This window comes from Ricinus communis, chromosome 8 (genome assembly GCF_019578655.1).
Source record: "Ricinus communis isolate WT05 ecotype wild-type chromosome 8, ASM1957865v1, whole genome shotgun sequence".
Taxonomy (NCBI): Eukaryota; Viridiplantae; Streptophyta; class Magnoliopsida; order Malpighiales; family Euphorbiaceae; genus Ricinus; species Ricinus communis.
Genome location: NC_063263.1, coordinates 21,136,534 through 21,156,908, shown reverse-complemented (window position 1 = coordinate 21,156,908; position 20,375 = coordinate 21,136,534). Strand labels below are relative to the sequence as shown.

The following is a 20,375-nucleotide window of genomic DNA, read 5'->3' as shown; positions in this document are numbered from 1 at the left end:
AAATAGAAAAATAGAAATAGAAGAAAAATATATCGGTTGAAATACACATGAGTTGTTTCGACCAAAACAATCAAAATAGTTAAAATTTTAAGCGGAACAAAGTAAAATATTACTTTATATATGATCCCTTATTTTCTCACCTTTTCAAATTCTTCCTTTCCATATGCCTTTCTTTCAAAAAAATGGATAGAAAAAATCATAGTTATCAAATCTGGTATGACCCGACCAGCTGAACCATGAATTAAATTATATTTCGATTCGAGTAGTTTTTAAAGTCTATTTTTACATTAATTTGCTTTGAAACTGACGACCTGATGGAGTCACCAGTGACATTGTGATCCGGTCACGAGTCACACAGGTAAGTGGATCAACTGCATCAATTAAAATTTAATATTGTAAGCTAAAATTCAAACTCTCAAACTTTCAACTTTCAGATTAGAATAAATGTGCTTTAACCAATGACCCAAACTAATTCTATAGATATTTTATTGTAAAACTTATTTCTATATATTAATTTTTCTACATAACTAATTTTTGAATAATAGAATAATCAATGTTTATAAAATAATATTGTAAGAAATTATTTCTTATATTAGCTTTATTTATACAAAATTTCAAATTTCAAATAATAGGAAAACTTATTTTATTATTTATGTGATTATACAAATTTACCAATTTATGATATTTTAGATTTTCTAAAAGATATTTTAAAATTAAAAAGCTACTTAAATTATAAACATAATCTATTAAATTTAGCATAATTTAATATATTTTATAATTTATTTTATAAAAGCTATTAATTATGTATATTCTATAAAAATATTCAATATATAGTAAAATTTTTCTATAGTCATGCATTTAAAATTAAATAAAATTTATAATTATTAAAAGTTATAATTTAATAGAAATTTGAGTATTAATTTTTTTTAGATTTCATATTTAATAGAATCAGTAAAATAATAGAAACTAAAGATAATATATGTACATATTTTATTATATTATATAAATAAAATTAATGAGACAAAATAATATTATAATAAAATAAAATATAATATAACATATATTGTTTAAAGTTATATATATAAATATTCCTATTTAGGAGATAATTTTTTAAAGCGAGATTGAAGAAATGTATAATTCATTATAATAGAAAATTTATTCTTATTTATAACTGATTCAAATTAAAATTGTAATTTTTCATCATTATATAAAAATTATTTTATATAAAATATCACTATATAAAAATTTTAGGGTATATTTCAAAAATACCGGTTTGATGTCGGTTAATTCCTGACTCTTAACCTTTTGATATGAGCCGGTTGGAGCCGGGACCGAATTTGAAAACATTGAGAAATAAAACTACTTAAATTAGTTGCCCTCACTTTCCCCAACTCCCAAACAAGCTCTTAAACCGATTTTAGAAAGAATCCAAACAAACTGGTCCCTACGCACTCCCAATTCAACCAAATCCTCCCTTTCCATTAATTTCCACATCTTACCATTTCTGCCCTCACCATTTCCCCTAATTACCCCCCATCGAACCCGACTTCATTAGACTTCACAGGACCTAAACTCGTCATTCCACAAAAGTAACCTCAGCTAAAGAAGTGCACGAGACAACCGAGGCATGACATAACTGTTCGTATTTATAAAATTATAATACCCTAAAACCGTACGCTTCGACTACCACGTCAACATCAGGTATGTGTATGTCTCGTCAAAATCAACGCATCATCATCACTGTTAATTCAGCAAAAGTGACATAAAAGTGAAGATCGAACGGTTGTACTACTAGGAAGCAAAATGATGTAATTCAGTTAGCATAGCAGAAGATAAAGTCGGAGACAGTCGGGAGTGGGCTCTATTTATTTCAAAAAAAGCTGTTTGGCTTGCGCTAAGTAGAATTTGTAGAGTTTTGAAACAGTAGTAGGAGCAGTAGTCGTAAATTGAAGGTAGAGTGGTGGAAAGGTCTCTCTGCCTCTGCCTCTTCCTCTTCCTCTTTTTATCTGGTTTTCCTTCTTAGTTTTCTTTTTAATAAAAAAATTAGGGTTTCAGTTTTAGCGCTCGATATTGAGTGCGTTCACTGTGTTTCAGAGTTGAGTAAATTTTCTTTTTTTTTGGTTTTGGAATTAGGGTTTTTGAGGTTCATCATCTGCAATGTGGCGCTTTTCTTAGCTAATTTTGCAAAATTTTGGGGTGTCTCCTTGTTTTGATTGTTTTCATTTTCCTGTTTCTGAGTCGTATTCTCTATTTTTAGTTTTGTTTCCATTTTTTTTAAATATTAATTTGTGGTTTTGTTTTTATTATATTATATATAAATCAAACCTGATTACAGTAATTTTTTATTTTTTTTTGTTTTTCTCTCTGAAAAGTAACTTGCATGCCTTTTTATTTGAGTTTAGAAAATACTATTCGTGATTGATTGCGGCTCTGTTGACGGCACTTTTTGTCACTAGATGAGCTTTTGTAATTTATTATATATTTTCTTTACATATTTGTTTTTTCAAAATATTTTTGCCTATGTATATTTATTTGCTTAGGAAGACTTTTGTCTGTTTTACCGCCAACTCTTCAAGCGTATTTTGTATGATTTTTATGTTTATTACATGCGCTGTTTTACATACGTTGATCTGTGCTAAATATTTATTGATTTTGTTTGCAGGGTAGTCTCTTAGCTATTTGCTTATATAGCAGTGATTTTCTCTACTGCTTAAGGTATATGATCTTATGATTATATGTACTTTTTTACTGTGATTGCATGTGGGTTTGCCAGCAATGTTGACTTCTTTTTCCTCTATCATATAATTTGATGTTTGACTTTGCTTTGTTTGTCTGTGAAGTGTATTTTGCTCTTTTGGTGTGAATAAGTTTGTGGGTGCTTTCTTGTTCATTATTGTGCTATTTTTAGGATAATTTGTTTTATAAATTGGGATTATTGAAGAAAATGTTTTCTCTGGACTTTTGTCAGTAACTGTTTTTAGTTTGTATTTATTAGGAAAACTTTAGCAATCTTTGATCTGCTAACTTGGATTTGTATAAATTCTAAAATTATTTTGGTGCTTCACGGCAGATTTGTTTTTTATGCTCGAGATTTTTACTTAATTTTGACACATGTTTTATAGTCACTGTAGTTGGTTATTCTGCTTGGTGTTGAAAGAGAAGGTTTTGTTAGTGTCGCTTATGATGTATCTTCTCGCAATGTTTATGTGCATATATGCTAGATTTAATCTATCTGTGCTCTTTAGCTTATGAATAATGGCAATGATGTAATTATTTTCCCCTTATTTCCCCTGGGTGTTAGGTTTTTTTCTGTTCCTTAGGTTAATGTATGGTGAATTAGTAGCTGCAGTTTCTTGCTTTGTTGATCTAGTACTTATTCTCATGTTCTTTTACTCTTGTGGTGAAATAAATGTTTCATAGCAAGGAATTAACAATATACATGTACAATTTTACTACCACTTTTTAAGGCTGTGAAGATTTGCTTTTCTTGCAGTGTTTTTCAGCATACAAAATTTTGCTTTGGTTAGAGTTTCCATTATGTAGTACTACAAAATTTTACAAAGTTAATTTCCTTAAAGTATTACATTCTGTTGCTTCCTCATTTTTGTGTTATGTTTATGGGTAGATTAATTTTGAATTTTGCATGGTTTTTGCTGAATGGTTTTTATTAGTATGATGCCTGGTTCTGTAACCTTCTTTTACTGGGGCCTGGTCATCCAGTCATTCATCAGTCACATTCATCATCTTCATTGGATGAAGGCTTCTGTTTCTGTCTGTCTCGTTTCCTTTCTCTCATTCACTTGTGTCTTCATTTCTTGTTGATTCTTAGGTAATGGATTCATTTGAACCTGATGGAAATGGGTTGCGTGAAGGAAATGGGATCCACGAGGGAAATGGATCACAGGAAGGCTTACCGCCTCCCCCACCTGTTGTTCCACCAGATGTGGTTCCAATGCGAGCAGAACCTGAACCAGTCAAGAAAAAGGTTGTCAGGGTTCCAATAGCTAGGCGTGGCCTTGGATCTAAAGGCCAGAAGATATCTCTACTAACTAATCACTTTAAAGTTAATGTTAACAAAGTTGATGACTATTTCTTCCATTACTGTGTATGTTCTGCCTTCCTCGCTCAGTTATCTACTTCCTTTTTCTTATTTGTTAATCTGCAACCATTTTGCACATAGTTTGCTTCAATATTTTATTTGTTTGAACAGGTGTCCCTTTCCTATGAGGATGGCCGCCCGGTTGATGGTAAGGGTGTTGGAAGAAAGGTCATTGATCGAGTGCATGAAACTTATGACTCTGAAATGGGTGGAAAGAAATTTGCTTACGATGGAGAGAAAAGCTTATTCACTGTTGGTGCTCTTCCACGCAACAAACTTGAGTTCACTGTCGTGCTTGAGGATGTCACCTCTAACAGGTAGGAAAACTGATGCATGTTCTGGTCAAGCTCTTGGCTTATCTTTTCTTTTGGCAATTTATGTTTCTTTAAAAACCTTATATTTTTCTTTTTAGTTGTCAAATTTTGTTTTGGTTTTTGCAACCCTAGTTTATTTTGAGTTCCTCTTTTTTTATTCTTTTTATTCTTTTCCCCAACTCCCAGAAATAACGGAAATGCAAGCCCTGATGGGCATGGTAGTCCCAATGAGGGTGACCGAAAGAGAATGCGGCGCCCATATCAGTCCAAAACATTCAAAGTGGAGATCAGTTTTGCTGCAAAAATTCCCATGCAGGCCATTGCTAATGCACTGCGTGGACAGGAATCTGAGAATTCTCAAGAAGCCATAAGGGTCCTGGATATTATATTGCGCCAGCATGCGGCTAAACAGTAAATGAAACTTGTTTATTTGATTTTTCATTTTGATCTGTGAGGCTATGTATTTCAACATTTGTAATGTTGTTTGTCTACCTCAGGGGCTGCCTTCTTGTACGCCAGAATTTCTTTCACAATGATCCAAAGAATTTTGCAGATGTCGGGGGTGGTGTTCTAGGTTGTCGAGGATTTCATTCTAGTTTTAGAACCACTCAGGGAGGGCTGTCTCTGAATATTGGTATGAATGTATTACTAGAGCTCCATGATGTTTAAGTTTTGGAGATTATATTTTTCACTTGCTTTCCTGTTCAGATGTATCAACTACCATGATAATTCAGCCTGGTCCTGTTGTGGATTTTTTGATTGCAAACCAAAATGTGAGAGATCCCTTTCAGCTTGACTGGGCTAAGGTAACCAATGTCATGTGTATTGTTGTCGCTGTGTTTAAAGCTCCTATTCGTTTGCAGAACCTTGATTCTTATGTCTATTGACAGGCCAAACGAACATTGAAAAACTTGAGGATTAAGGCAAGTCCCTCCAACCAAGAATACAAGATAACTGGTTTGAGTGAGATGCCCTGCAAAGAGCAAACGTATGCTTTTTTGTGATTTCTTTTTGTTTTGCTGTAAATATTTTTGGTAGGTCCATATTGCCTTTTATATCTTCACAGCTTAAAAAAAGCTCCTTTTTTTTTTCTTATGTAGTTTTCAATTAAACCAAAAGGGAAGGGATGATAATGACCCGCTTGAATTAACAGTTTATGACTACTTTGTTAATCATCGCCGTATAGAATTGCGCTATTCTGGTGATTTACCATGCATCAATGTAGGGAAACCAAAGCGGCCTACTTTTATTCCTATTGAGGTAAGCCATTTGATTATCTATATGCGCAATAAATAACCCTTATTATGGTGTATTTATGTTTCTTTTGCTGTTTGTTTCCATCTAGCTTTGTTCTTTGGTGTCCTTGCAACGTTACACAAAAGCACTCAACACCCTTCAAAGGGCTTCTTTGGTGGAGAAATCAAGACAAAAGCCACAAGAGAGGATGAGTACTTTATCAAATGTGGGTGTCCTCTGTATTTTCTAGCTTGTATCATTTTGAATTCAGCAAGTTCATTTTCAGTAACCTATTTTTATTACAGGCTTTGAAGAGCAGCAATTATGATGCTGAACCTATGCTACGCTCATGTGGGGTCTCAATCAGTACTAGTTTTGTTCAAGTTGATGGCCGTCAATTGCAGGCGCCAAAGGTATTTGTCTAACTTGCTTGTGGCCTTCAGCTCAATGTGATAGTTAAGTTCACCCTACAGCTTATTAGTTCTTTCATTTCTTTACAGCTAAAAGTAGGCAATGGGGAGGATTTCTTTCCACGAAATGGGCGCTGGAATTTTAATAACAAGGTAATTGTTTTTTTTTTTTTCTTTTTCCTGATTATGGTTTTGATTTCCTTTCTGACAATGTAATGGAATTCTGTTGAAGAAACTTGTGGACCCAAGTAAAATAGAGCGATGGGCTGTTGTGAACTTCTCAGCACGTTGTGATATACGTAACCTTGTACGTGATTTGACAAAATGTGCAGAGATGAAAGGAATTGTAAGTTGTCTCGTATTAGGTTTGTCAGTGACATGCATAATCTACTAAGTGAACTGACTGGCCTTATTTGCACTGTTCTTTAGCCTATAGAGCCTCCTTTTGATGTATTTGAGGAGAACCCGCAGTTCAGACGTGCCCCGCCTACAGTTCGAGTTGAGAAAATGTTTGATTCGATACAGTCTAAGCTTCCTGGTGCTCCGAAGTTCCTTTTATGTCTACTTCCTGAGAGAAAAAACTCTGACCTATATGGTTAGCAATTTAAGTTTTCTTATGTTGTAATGAGGCTCTTTTTTGGGCTTTTCTGGTTACTGAATATCTATTGTTACTCCAAGGTCCTTGGAAAAAGAAAAATCTTTCTGATTTTGGAATTGTCACCCAGTGCATTGCTCCCCAGAGGGTCAATGACCAGTATTTGACAAATGTTCTTCTGAAGATAAATGCAAAGGTGAGATATATCAGATGGTTTTTCTTTCTACCATATTTTTCTTTGATCCCTCTTTCCCCTTTGTTCTTCTTAATCGTCGTTTTGGACATAACCATGCATTAAAAAACAGATATGTAATGGAAGTTACCAGGCGGTTTCCCAATTAGAAACATATTTCAATGGCTTGAATACCTAAATTGAAGGCACTTTTCATTCTGCTGACAGTTTGGACTTTTGGGGACCTATTGGAAGGTCTCCTTTCCTGCTTTATTGCTAATATTCTTGTAATCAAATTTACTTGTTTTGAAATAGAAGTTTTAAAAACTAGTTAAAGTCAAGCTTCATAAATACTAATTTTACACATTTATTTGCTTGATCTACTAAATTATTTCAAATATTTTGGAACTGTTACTTGTATTGTGAAAGTGTTTAATCCCTACTCATATTAATTAATTAATAATGATAACTAGAAATGATTAGTTATGTATTTATGCCTATTAGTTGTTTTCTTTATAATTTTAATCAATTCGTTTCTCTTTTGCTTGCAATGTTTTCCAAAGTTTGCATATGTATTGTAATAATCCGATTTTCTCAGTGTTGGGCCACCTGTTAATTTCTCTCTTTTGCAAAATCATTGCAGCTTGGTGGTTTAAACTCTATGCTGGCAGTTGAACATTCTCCCTCTATACCACTGGTTTCTAAGGTTCCTACCATTATCATTGGTATGGATGTCTCACATGGCTCTCCTGGGCATTCTGATGTCCCATCAATTGCTGCGGTACTTTTTTGTGCTTATTTATGTTTACAGATATGCTTTGGATATTAAGTTTTTCATGTTCCGTGTTTCCTTTGAGTCACAGGATTGATTTTTTTGCATTGTCATCTTTGGAAATTATAGGTAGTCAGTTCCAGGCAGTGGCCATTAATTTCTCGATATAGGGCATGTGTCCGCACTCAGTCTCCGAAGGTTGAAATGATAGACTCTCTGTACAAGCCTGTGTCTGACACTGAGGACGAAGGCATGATGAGGTGTTTCAGATAACTAGTTGAGCAATTTGTTGTTCCTTTGTAGTTGAATTTTGAAAGCTGGAATTCCTATATATCATATTCAAGTGATGTATATGTGATGTGTTTTCTTTTTCTCTTTCTTTCTAGGGAGCTTTTGTTGGACTTCTATTCTAGTTCAGGAAAAAGGAAACCTGAACAGATCATCATATTCAGGTACTACTTTTACATTTTCTATCCTATCCTGTTTAAATGCTTCTATCTGTTTATACTTATTTATATTAGAAGATATTAAAAATAAGTCTAATTGATGGCACACTTGGTCTCTGAAAACCATATGTGGGGATATGAACTTGCCCCCTTTTAAGTTCTATTTTATACATTTAACTCTTTTTTTTGGGCCTTACTGTGATTTGTCCTCTCATTTCTGTATAAGATTTGATCCAGAGAGCATTTATTTACTTACTTGATTTTTTATTTAATTTCTGATTGTGGTTTCACATTGATGGATGTCTACTAATTGCATGTACCTGTATGACACAAAAATGATCTGGTGTTCTTCAAATGGCATTTGCCATGTAGAAACAAGCCCTATTTTTTCTTTTTTGTATTTGATGTTGTACTACCGTGACCATAAAAAATTAGGGTTAAATTCATATGCAGTCCCTGACTTTATGTGCATTTCGAATTGCAGTTCCTAAATTTTAATTTGTATCACAAAAATATTTAATTTAAGCAATGCTGAAATCCTTTTTGCATAATTTTGATAAAAATTCATTACAGATATGATATAGTATAATAGCTTGACGTAGAATTAATATATTTATGAGTTTAAGAAGTCCATAATAGTATATCACATCATAGTTTAATGGGATTTTACCTTATCGAGTTAAAAAGGATTGTAGGGAGTTTTGTGATACAAATTGAATTTTAGGGATTGCAAGGCAAAAACACTTCAAATTGAGGATTATTAATGAAATTTACCCTCTTGAGTTACCATTACATGATCTTGATGCATATCTATCATACTGGATCTATTGTATTGTCTTTTGTTTGTTGAAAAAGATTTGTTTTTGTTGTCATCCTAGATGAAACTTGTTTTTCTCATCATTGTAGTTTGAATTATTTTTCTAGAGTTTTGTATGTGAGTGGCTTCATGCAAACGCTGTGTTTGTGTAACCCCCAACCTCAAGGTATGACTTGTTATTTATATTAGGATTTGCTCGAGGTTCTAGCTGATGGTTGTTATGTTACTTTCATGTTGCATGAATAAGTGCTCGTGGTCCCTCCTATTTTAGTTTTTATCAAGTGTTGATGATTAAGGTTTGATTAGGGATGGCGTCAGTGAATCACAATTCAATCAAGTGTTGAACATTGAATTGAATCAGATAATCGAGGTTAGAATCAATTCATCCAACTGGCATGCCTTGATTTATTTATTTAATTAAATGGAAGTCAACTTCATTTGCATTCTTACAGGCATGTAAGCATCTTGATGAAAAGTGGAATCCCAAGTTTGTGGTGATTATTGCACAAAAAAACCACCACACTAAGTTCTTCCAGCCTGGACTTCCTGATAATGTTCCACCTGGTAAACTAATTTCATTGATACTTATAGTTCCATGAATTTGTGGTTGGATTTATGTTGTTATATTTGTTGCCTTTCAGGAACTGTCATTGATAATAAAGTCTGTCATCCACGGAACAATGATTTCTATCTCTGTGCACATGCTGGGATGATTGTGAGTATCAACATAATGCCTTGATAGGCTGTTAGAACTTGGTAGATGTTGTTTGCATCTTTTCTTAACCAAAAGAAAAATTTGTTACATGCCATTTTTACTGAATGTCATCACTGGATTTTAAGAATACCATTTGATTATAGAAAAACAAGAATACCGTTTTTGCCTTTGGGCTTACAACGGGCATACATTTTCCTCTGGTTGATATGCAGGCATACAATTGTCCTCTGGTTCATATGCGGGCATACATTGTCCTCTGGTTCATATGCGGGCTTACATTGTCCTCTGGTTTATATGCGGGCATATGTTGTCCTCTGCATACATTTTTCTCTGGTTTGTATGCGGGCATACATGTCCTTGGTCTTCTTGCATTTATTAGTTTATTGTTCCTCATTTTCTTTTTTGGTTTTACGAGCATTCTCATGTATTTATTCTCTTGTTACATAGCATGCTGTTTACCAACAAATGATTTATTCGGGTGGATGCTGTCCTCTGGTTTATATGCGGCATGCATGTCCTCTGGTTTATATGCAGGCATGCATGTCCTTAGTTTTATTATAACTGCATTTATTAGTTTATTGTTCCTCAATTTTGTTTTTGGTTTTATGAGCATTCTCATGTTATATAGCATGCTGTTTATTGACAAATGATTTCTGAGAGATGGTAATAACTAAAAATGTTCTGTGTGATCTTTAAAATGATACACGCGCATATACATGGAGTATGTTGTATTTCCACAAAATTTAGAAGAGGATGGAGGCTGTATAATGTCTATATGAAGTTGCCATGGTAAATGATAAAAAATGTAAATCAGTCCGAGTCTTTGGTAGGTTTTTCATATTTATTTTAAAGTTGATTGCATTACTTTGTGACTACTACAACTTTGTTTTCTGTCATTTGCTGTACCTTACTGTGTATTCTAGTTGAGACTGATTGTAATTTCAGGGAACTACGAGGCCCACCCATTATCATGTTTTATTAGATGAGGTTGGCTTTTCAGCGGATGAACTTCAGGAACTTGTGCATTCATTGTCCTACGTGTGAGTAGATTTTTGTCTTGGTATAGTTTGTCTATAATCATTTCAGGGTCTAGGAAATATAAACAATTATGCTGAGTGATACTGTTGCTTGTTATTGTAGGTACCAAAGAAGCACAACTGCCATTTCTGTAGGTAAGTGTTTTTTTTTTAATATTGATTATATTTGTGTTGCTATTATCCTTGTAAGATATTTTGAATGTTTAAGGCTGTGCTTGCCTACTGAATTGCGAGTTGAGTACAAATATGGAAGATTAGATTAGATTAGCTATTGCTGCTTCCCGGATTCTGTTCTACCAGTATCTTCTACGGTGTCCATCTATATGATATATAATCACTAAATCGGGTGGTCAGATCTTTTTAGCTGTGATATCTTTGTTTTTGTGCATTGTCTGTGCAGTTGCACCGGTGTGTTATGCTCACCTGGCTGCCACTCAGATGGGACAATTCATGAAGTTTGAGGATGCATCTGAGACATCCTCAAGTCATGGTGGTGTAACTTCTGCTGGAGCTGTTCCTGTTCCTCAGATGCCCAAATTGTCAGATAAAGTCTCCAGTTCAATGTTCTTTTGTTGAGAGGCCTATGCCCCTGTTTCCCTTGCTTCTGTACAAATGATGCTTGAAAGATATATTCGGTGTACATGGGCATTTTGCTTTTGCTGCTCTTTTGTTACAGGATCTGAAACATGCCACAGGGTAGCGCTGCTGGTCGGGTCGGGTCGCGTTAGTTTAGTTTTATCTTAAGATGGAAGAATGTTTTTTGTTATAGGGTAGCGGCGCCTGACGGCCACCTAGGCTTCTTTTTGTTTATGCAAGTTTTCGATACTCTGGATGTAAGTATATGGTTTAACGTGACAACCTGACTAGGTGATGTTTTGTTGCTTTCATCTTTATTTGATTCTGCTACATCTGAAAAGCCAATGCTTGCTTAGTATATTGAACAGGAGAGAACACTGTAAATAAGCTAAAAAAAATAAAAATTCGATATATACTATACAACAGTCTTAATCCCCGAAATATGCAGGCAGTGAAAAGTTTGCTGGTAATTAATTTATATGAAGTGATTCTGGAGTTAATCCCATAGCCAAGAAGCTCATCTGTTCATCTGCAGGACCGGAAGCATTTGTTTCGTCAGTTTGCTTATGTTTGATATGCATGTAATGGAATTGGGGCAAAGGGCCAATTTGGGCCGGTTAAATATATTTAATTTAAATCTTTTCAATAAATGGCTTTCAATTTAAAATTTTCTGTATATGGTCCTCAGAAGTCAATTACACTTCTAACTTGACTTCACTTCTAACTTTCGATTTATTAATTGTTTCTTTATTGAATATTGAAATTGAATTCAGATGCCCATAACCATAAAAAGGTTTGATTTTATTTTATTTTAGAATTGTTCCGTGTATGTGTATGTGTATGTGTGTATATATATATATATATATATATATATATATATATATATATATATATATATATATATATATATATATATATATATATGTCTTCTTTGGTTCATATTGAAATTTCAGTTAAGTTATGCTATAACTATAAGAGAACGAAGAGTTTTGGATTTTTTCGCTTTTATTAAGAAAATGTTCATTCTTCAGCTCATTTCAAAATATTTCAATTGATATACGTAAAAAAATAGACCAATTTCGCTACTTTATTACTTAATACTTTATAGATTACTTAATATTTTATAGTATGGAAATGCAATCATTTCTTCTGCATTGATCCGATTTATGAAGTGAAATAAGAGATTTAAAGAATGATATAGGCTAAACTATATTAGTAATAAGTAAATTCTTTGTATGTAAAAAGTCTCGATATTTTTTAGAGATAAACACCAATCGAAAGGTCTGAGACGTTATATTTTAATTGGTCTAAAAAAATTACGAATCTATTTATCAAAAAAATTAAAATCTAACTTATTAGATTAAATTTTAATTTATTTAAAATATTGAATTTTGATTTATTTAATTCTGAGAAAGTTAAATTTTTAAATTTTTTTAAGTATATTTTTATATAATGCGTCACTAGAATTAAAAAATAGATATTATTTTTAATTTTTATAATTTAATTAAAATATAAAAATAAATATTATTTTATTCTTAAAAAAATTAAATTAGTATATTTACTATTTGAATACAAATTCAAGGAGTTATCTATTTAAAAAATATATATTGAATGTATTTAATCTTAAGATATAAGTTTAACTTTTAATTATGAGAAAATTAAACTTTTAAATTTTTTTAAACATGTTTTTATATAATGCATCACTAAAATTAAAAAGGAAATATTATTTTTAATTCTTATAATCAATTAAAATATGAAAATAAAATATTATTTTACTTTTTAGAAAGTCTAAATTAATATATTTATTATTTAGATATAAATTTAAGAAGTTATTTACGTAAAAAAATATAAATTAGATATATTTAATTCTTAGACATCAATTTAAGAATTTGCTAAAGAAATTTAAAATAAATGGATTTAATCCATATTATATTTAAGGGGACAAATGGACCATTTATCCAATGGAATTATCATTATGTTTTATTATTATTTTGCATGGTAACGCAAAAATATCATAAGTAGTATGTGGGTGACTATCATTAACGGGAAAGACTCCCTGAAAATATATTCTTGAAGAATCTGAACTACACCCGTAGTAGAACTCATCTGAAAGGGAAAAGGTACGATTTTGCCCTGCCAAATGAGGACCGGATTAAGGCATAAATAAATATTTATACTGGATTAAATAAATTTTTATAACAGTAAGAATCTGAAATTTAATTCCTTTAAGAAAGCTGTTATTATGCATTGATAGGGGGTCTTATTAGCTGAAAAATATACTTATTTTAAAAGTATTAATTACATTATTTTAAAAATTTATTTTAAAAGTATTAATTAATTTGATAACACCTGAAATTTTAAAGATATTAGTGGTAACCCCTGTGTTCTGGCCTCTATTTTGCCACTCAGTCACTCTCCCTAATATAATTGTAGTTTTAAATTCACTTAGTAGTATGACGGTGCCTCAATGGCGCAAGCACATGAATAGAGAGGACTCAAATCACATTCTGACCAAAATCACATTAAGAAGAAAAAAGTAAAATTTCTTTCAACTTTTTCCTCGTTAGTTAAAGTTTTCCTTTTTTTTTACAGCCAACCACATAAACATTCGAATCCTCTTTTAAGGCATCGGAGCTTTCAAAATAATTTTTCAAAGCTGACTAGCATCTGAACTATTGGACTAAACAAGAGCTTAATTAGCTGACTTTACAGAGAAAATATCACTCTTTGATAACTTTTAGATATCACCATCTCGAGCTTCACAATCTTCATACACCAGAAAAATAATTTCTTTTCAACATTGGGGAAAGAAGCTAGGTTGCATGAAAACTTCAAAATGCTCTATTTTTGTATCATACATGTTTTGGACATTTGGAATTTTTAAAATCTTTGAACACCCTTTAGAAACTTCAAAAATTATACTTCATTCGGTGCTTATTAAACATGTCGACCAACTTCAAAAATAGTCAATGCATCATAGTTGTTATGTTATAGGCATCCCCCTTATAGATTTTAAAACAGAATTTAAAAACTCAGCATAGTTAATTGTCATATCATCATATGTCGATATCTGTTATCAAATGACAGTGTCGACTTCTTCTTTGGTATACTATTAAACCATATAACTGTTTCTTGATGCCTAGCTTTGATTTTCTTCATTCACGTATTAAATTTTTTCTTTTGATGTTCGTGACATATTTCAGAATCTAAATTCCACTTTGCTTCTAAAGAACAAGTTCTTGTCTTCTCATCTTCAACTTTGGTTGATTGCCATTATTGATCATAAAGGTCCAACTGTCTTCTCTTTTTTCTTTTCCTTACTTTCATTAATTTTTTTTTCTTGAAAAATATTTCTCTTCAATTATTTGACCCGCTAATTCATTGTGAATTAATTGTTATTTAACTCTATTATTACTAATGTAATTTATAATTGTTTCATTATTTCAATTTAATTATTTTTTTTCTAAAATCTTATGATCTTGATATAGTTGATGTTGAATTGTTTGAGTAAGTGGTTATAGTGGCATTTGCATCAGAAACTTCAAAAGTTTGAGCTCTTTCCTAACTTTTTATTCATTATTATCTTTAAAATTTAACAGATATTGTTCCTTTTTGTATAGACCATTCTTCAGTATCATAAAACATTGCTCTTAATTTATTAATATCTTTTTCTAATTATATAAAATTAGATATTTATTTTTTATCCTTTCTTTACTCTACATAAATTGCATATTATAATCAAAGATCATTTTAGCGAATCCTAAAAAGAGGTATATTTTGCTAATTTAAATTTGCATAATTTATCATAAAACTACTTTAAAATAATCAATGATATATTTCCTAATAAAAAAAATAAACATAACAACAACCATAAATTTAATCTGAAAAATTACAAATAAACTTTTTACCTTGTATGATAGTTTCTTGTATAATTTCAATAATACCTACAAAATCATAAAATAATAAGTATATTAACATACTAAAAAGTACAAAAAATATAAACAGTTATAAAAATGGTCATTTAAGGTAAAAAAAGATATACATACAATCATTATCTTTTTAAAATAAAAAAAAATTTCACTTCCAATGAAAAGAATATTCTACACCGATCACAAAATAAAAACACAGAAAAATACTCACGAGCTACTCTAAAAGAAAGAAAGAAATATTTTTTTTTTGAAAGAATAAAGAAAGAAACAAAGAAATGAAAGAAAGACAATTGAAGGAAGTAAAAAAAAAAAAAATGAAAGAAGAAAAAACAAAGAAGAAGAAGAAAACAAAAGAAGAAAAGAAAGATGGCGACAGAACTTTTGAGAGAAGAAGTGATATTAATATTTGCTTGTGAAAATGGTAAGCATAGGAAACAATCACATTTTATTTTCAACTTTAATTTTTCTTTTTATAAAGAGTAGTTATTTCAGTTAGTGCTACATGCATGCAAATTAGCTAAACCAGCTACTCTCCGTAATATGAGTAAACTGCAAATTATTAAAAAAAAAAATTCTTGGTCCTATTCGCTTGTTGAACTGGCACTGTCTGACATGACCAAAACTTTTTTTTGATTTTAAAAGTATTCTAAAATGGGATTTATTTCTAAAACTATCCTAAATTCAGAAGTTTATTTAAATCTATCCTAAAATGATAATTTTTTTTTTCAAATGTATTAAATTGAGAAAAAGCCCCAACCTTATAACATTTTTTTTCTCAGGGCTAACCTTCAAACCCAGCACAAGTATTTAGGTTAATACTCAAACCCTTGCAAGAGCATTTAATACTTTACAATAATCTTTACAAGGTTTGTATACAAAAATATCAAAGAAGATGAAAAAGTGTTAAGCAATTAAATTGACACAATTAGGAGGTTGTTTGTTGATCCCAAGATTTTATGTGTGCTTTTGATGATGCAAAATATTATTATTACTAATAACCTTATTTAGTATTGTTGTTCTTAGTAGCTAATCTTTAGTTATCATTAATGCATATAAATGAAGATAAAGACATAATAAGTATGGATATAGATTCAAGAGTCAAGGACGTAAATACTTGAGTCGATATGAAGATCAAGATAAAGTCATGAAGTAATAAAGATGAGAAGAGTGATATAGCATATAAGGGCAATACAAATAGCATGTGGAGTCAAGAAGCTCATGTGAACAAGCATGATCTCAATGGAATAAAATTAGTTAGCTGAAATTTGAAAAACAAATTGTACCACTTGAAAGAGTCTATGAGAAAAAACTATATATGGATGGATGGCTATATCAGTCTAGTTTTAAGAACAAAAATTAGAATAAGCTTTGGAGTTAATAAAATAGAGTTTTGAATTTTTGAGTGAATTATGCACAAGCTGTCAGATTAGACTACAATTGATGATGCTAATTTGAATTAGTGGTATTATTGCTAAAAGAGGATTTTTAACATTGCCCTTCTTCAGATTTTTAATTCTAGAAGCCTAGTTTCATATGCAAAAGGTTTTATATCAATCCGAGATATATGGAAGATGCAACATCCAGAATATTGAAGCATATCCAAAGTGTCATGCCGAGATGAGCAACAAAATGTTTTGATTTTTTAGAGTATGAAGATGACTGTTTTTAATGTTTCTTAAAATTACAAAGTTGTAGTAGACTGGTGAAAGTTAAAAAAAAAAATGATTCATTATTTAGAGTTATAGAGCTCAAGATATTGAATTTGGAAATAATCGCGCTTGTGACATAAAAATCGCGACTGCAAAAAGGAGCAAAAACAGTTCACTAGAGATCGCGACCGCGATTCTTCAACGATCAGATTTTGGTTCAATCTCGACAAGGATTTTTTAATCGCGAAATTTGTGCTGACAATGCATTTAGCGGCGATTTTATAGATGTTAGAGAAGATTTGACCTAATCAACTTTTGTAACGGCTATATAGAGGAGAGACATTATAAATACTCACTTGGAATATGAACTTGAAGGTTGTTAAACTCTTCAAAGATCAAATACAAGTGGAAAACATCTATATACATCTTTGAGCATAGAATTTATCATCAAACTCTCTTGTTCTTTATTTGTAAGTTTGAAATACTTTTATGTGAGGATTGTAAGTCTACTTTACCCTTTACTATTGAGCAATATTTGTAACGGTGGACTTGGTTTCTTTATTCTCTAAATCATTCTCTATTGTAATAGTTTGAGTGTGAGCCATAAAACACTTGGATTTGAAGGTTTGAGTGTTAGCTATTGAAAGTACTTGGTTTAAGTGTTAGCCATTCAAAAACACTTAGGTTTGAGTGTTAGCCATAGGTTAACATTTGGATCTTAAGGTTTGAGTATTAGCCATAGAAAAACACTTAGATTTGAGCATTAGCCATCGAAATATTTGTAAGAAGTTTATTGCTCCTGTAAAAGGATCATTAATAGTGGAAATCTCAACTGAAGCTTGAGGAGTGGATGTAGGCAAGGAGTTGGTCGAACCACTATAAATCTTGTGTTTGGATCTCTCTTCCCTACACTTTTATATTTGTTATATTTATGCTTGCTATATGTGGTGATTTATTCTTGCATTTTGTATTCAGAATTATTCAATTGCTTTGATTAATTGCTTCCGCCAAATTTTTTTTTAATACTCACATTTTTCAAAGTAAATTTTTTTAAGTAGAATTGATTTTTGTAAATAACTAATTCACCCCCCCTCTTGGTTGCCATAAGATATTTCATTGTTGATTACCAAAAATATCCTTTAGAAGGGTTTTCATAATCCCTTAAGGCCAAAGAGACATTAGTCTACAATCATAGGGCAAAACCTTACTTAAACCTCTAGATAGTGCATTAAATGCATTATCATAAGATAATCATGGTTGCTACACTTTAATTGCACTCGCAACTAGAATTTTACGGTTATGATATTTAAAGTTGAAATGGCTATAATCCACATGGCATTTCATAATTCACCATCTCAGAGATAACCGTTGGCGATCTTCCTAACGGGTATGAACATCGCAGTCGTGAAAGGATTACTACGATCACAATCTACCCAAAATGAGGAACATTATAAAAAAAATTATGTTTATCCGTCGCTAAAAGTGTAAATTGTGTCGGTAAAAGGATTGAGCGACAGCGTAGCGTTAGACCACGACCGCCGCTAAAAATAGTGTCTTACCAGTGTAATGATGTCATAGGAGTCCGTAGAGAAAACTGGTGACGGCAAATGCAACTGGCGACGAAAAATGCTGTCACGATAACTTAATGTTGTCTTCACTAAAGGCATAGCCAAAAAGGCATCGTATCTCAATTTACCGATGGACAAAAGGCCATCAATAAACCATCAGAAAGCTAGGACATCGCCAAATATCCATTGGTATGCCGTCACTGACGCTGTTATATTTATTATTAAAATATTAAATGGTGGTCGCTAATTCATTGGTAAATGCAGTTTTTTTATAAAGTTAATTAGCATACAATATTAATATTTAATGATATTATAATAATTAAAAAATAGAAATAGAAACTAAAATTATAAAATTACAAGATATAAATATTTATGTACAAAAGTATATAGTAAAATGAATCAACTATAAAAAAATATTATAACATACAATATAAAAATGAGTCTAATCAGAGCCAGCAGACAAGGAGGAGTCAACCTAGTCCTGAGCTGGAGGATCGGGGATACCAATCGCAAACGCACTGGCTAGAGGAGCAGACACAAGTGGTGGAATGATGCCAACACCAAACATATGAACCATGTGCTGCATCGTTCGGTCTAGATCTGCTATGCAAGCGCCATACTCCTGATCCAGCTTCTCTCGTAGCTCATGTCTCAGCGCCTCCTATGAGTGACAAAGGTGGTATTGTTGGAGCTATCAAAGCTATGGAGCTGGGTGAAAGTGTGCTTGTTGGGAATTAATATAAAACATGAAGAAAGACGCAACGGAAGCAAAATAAAAAATCTTCAATTTCCACCAAGGATCTCATTGATGTAAATCATTCATAACACACAAAGCAAACAAAAAAGGAGAAGGCTTACAAAGAGAATTTCCAGCCGATTTAAGGAGTGCTTCTTGCTTAGTTGATTCTTAATTCTTAAGGATGATTGATGCACTTCAAAGCTACTCAAATGACCAGTCTCTTATAGTGATCTACACAACCTTCTAAGCAAAGATCTCTTAAAAACTTTTAAGAGATTGAGAAGAGAAGTAGTAGATTGAATGCTAGTTCTAAGTAAAAGGGATGAATCAATTAATCTTATTGATTGATTCACCTGGGGTATTCTTCTCAAGAAAATATTTTTTTTCATCAAGATCATCAAATTATTAGCCGCTTTTATTAATCTCTTTATATATATATAGCCTTTTTAATTAAAATCCTATTTAGAATTTCTACAAAACCCAAGCTTATGTTAAGTCATACTTTTGTTTTTCTAATTGAAATTTGATTGGTTAAGATATAGTCCATGGATAATAAATTCATTTAGGCAGAATACTATACATTAGCTCTTAATTAATTAACTCTTAAATAGGCCTAATATATATAATCTTAAGCCTAAATACTTAAAGTTGCATTTTAATCCTCACTTAAATTCTATTTTTATGTGACCCAAAAGATTCCTAACATGTTGGAAATGAATATGGATTATGAATTAAACTCCTTTAATTCAATATTAATTCTCTAATTAACTTAATCTATATTCATAGATTAAGATTGACATCTAGTAATGCATCATGACCATCCAAATGTGTAGGAATGATTAAAGTATTTCAATCAACCTTCGCAATGAACAATTTTACAATGTAATTCAATCCTTTCATTGTATTTTTATCCTAATTTATTTATGGAGCATGAATGCAAGTGTCAACTCTATAATTAAACTAATTATATTTATCCCTAACGATTGCGTATAACATTTTGAATAAGATCTATGACACACTTTTCATAATCTTCATTCATATAACCTTAGCCAAGGGTTTCCATGTTAAAACATATAAAGAATCATTGGGATAAGGTCCCGTGAAATATTACCTTGGGCAATAATTTCTTTATTGATAATTTATTATCTTCATATGACTCTTACTATACCAATTGATTATCCTTTGAGCACTCTATTTTTAAGAGGACATAAGATAATATCAAAGTATAAAATCCTTATATAAGATAATTTATTGTTATCTCAAGTCTAAGGATCATCCTTACATAATTTTCACAAGAGTAT

General features: G+C 31.5%; 1 protein-coding gene across 6 annotated transcripts; it reads left to right on the top strand.

Moving 5' to 3' along the window:
• The first annotated feature begins 1,730 nt into the window (after positions 1–1,730).
• Positions 1,731–11,500, top strand: LOC8279608 (protein argonaute 4). 6 transcript variants are annotated; one of them, XR_007216997.1, is made up of 25 exons: positions 1,731–1,952; positions 2,663–2,715; positions 3,830–4,105; positions 4,211–4,416; positions 4,600–4,824; positions 4,911–5,047; positions 5,122–5,219; positions 5,304–5,401; positions 5,514–5,673; positions 5,759–5,875; positions 5,955–6,062; positions 6,150–6,212; positions 6,292–6,405; positions 6,489–6,654; positions 6,738–6,850; positions 7,470–7,607; positions 7,728–7,858; positions 7,985–8,050; positions 9,168–9,231; positions 9,314–9,425; positions 9,503–9,576; positions 9,789–9,909; positions 10,522–10,616; positions 10,717–10,748; positions 11,014–11,219. XR_007216997.1 is itself a non-coding variant. In XM_002527718.4 (24 exons), exons 3-24 carry the CDS (start codon positions 3,833–3,835, stop codon positions 11,187–11,189), a joined length of 2,766 nt encoding a protein of 921 aa, XP_002527764.1. In that variant the 5' UTR covers positions 1,736–1,952; positions 2,663–2,715; positions 3,830–3,832; the 3' UTR covers positions 11,190–11,500. The 6 variants fall into 6 exon arrangements, 5 of the variants coding, with proteins under 5 accessions (XP_048233956.1, XP_002527764.1, XP_048233953.1 ...); XM_002527718.4 differs by lacking the exon at positions 9,789–9,909 and having other exon boundaries at positions 1,736–1,952; positions 11,014–11,500; XM_048377996.1 differs by lacking the exon at positions 9,789–9,909 and having other exon boundaries at positions 1,736–1,968; positions 11,014–11,500.
• Positions 11,501–20,375: the final 8,875 nt, after the last annotated feature.

Coding starts and splice junctions, on each gene's coding strand:
- LOC8279608 (XM_002527718.4), top strand. CDS start 3,833: ATGGATTCATTTGAACCTGATGGAAATGGGTTGCGTGAAGGAAATGGG. Junction 4,417..4,599: donor GAGGATGTCACCTCTAACAG/GTAGGAAAACTG, acceptor CCCAACTCCCAG/AAATAACGGAAATGCAAGCC. Junction 6,851..7,469: donor TTCTGAAGATAAATGCAAAG/GTGAGATATATC, acceptor AAATCATTGCAG/CTTGGTGGTTTAAACTCTAT.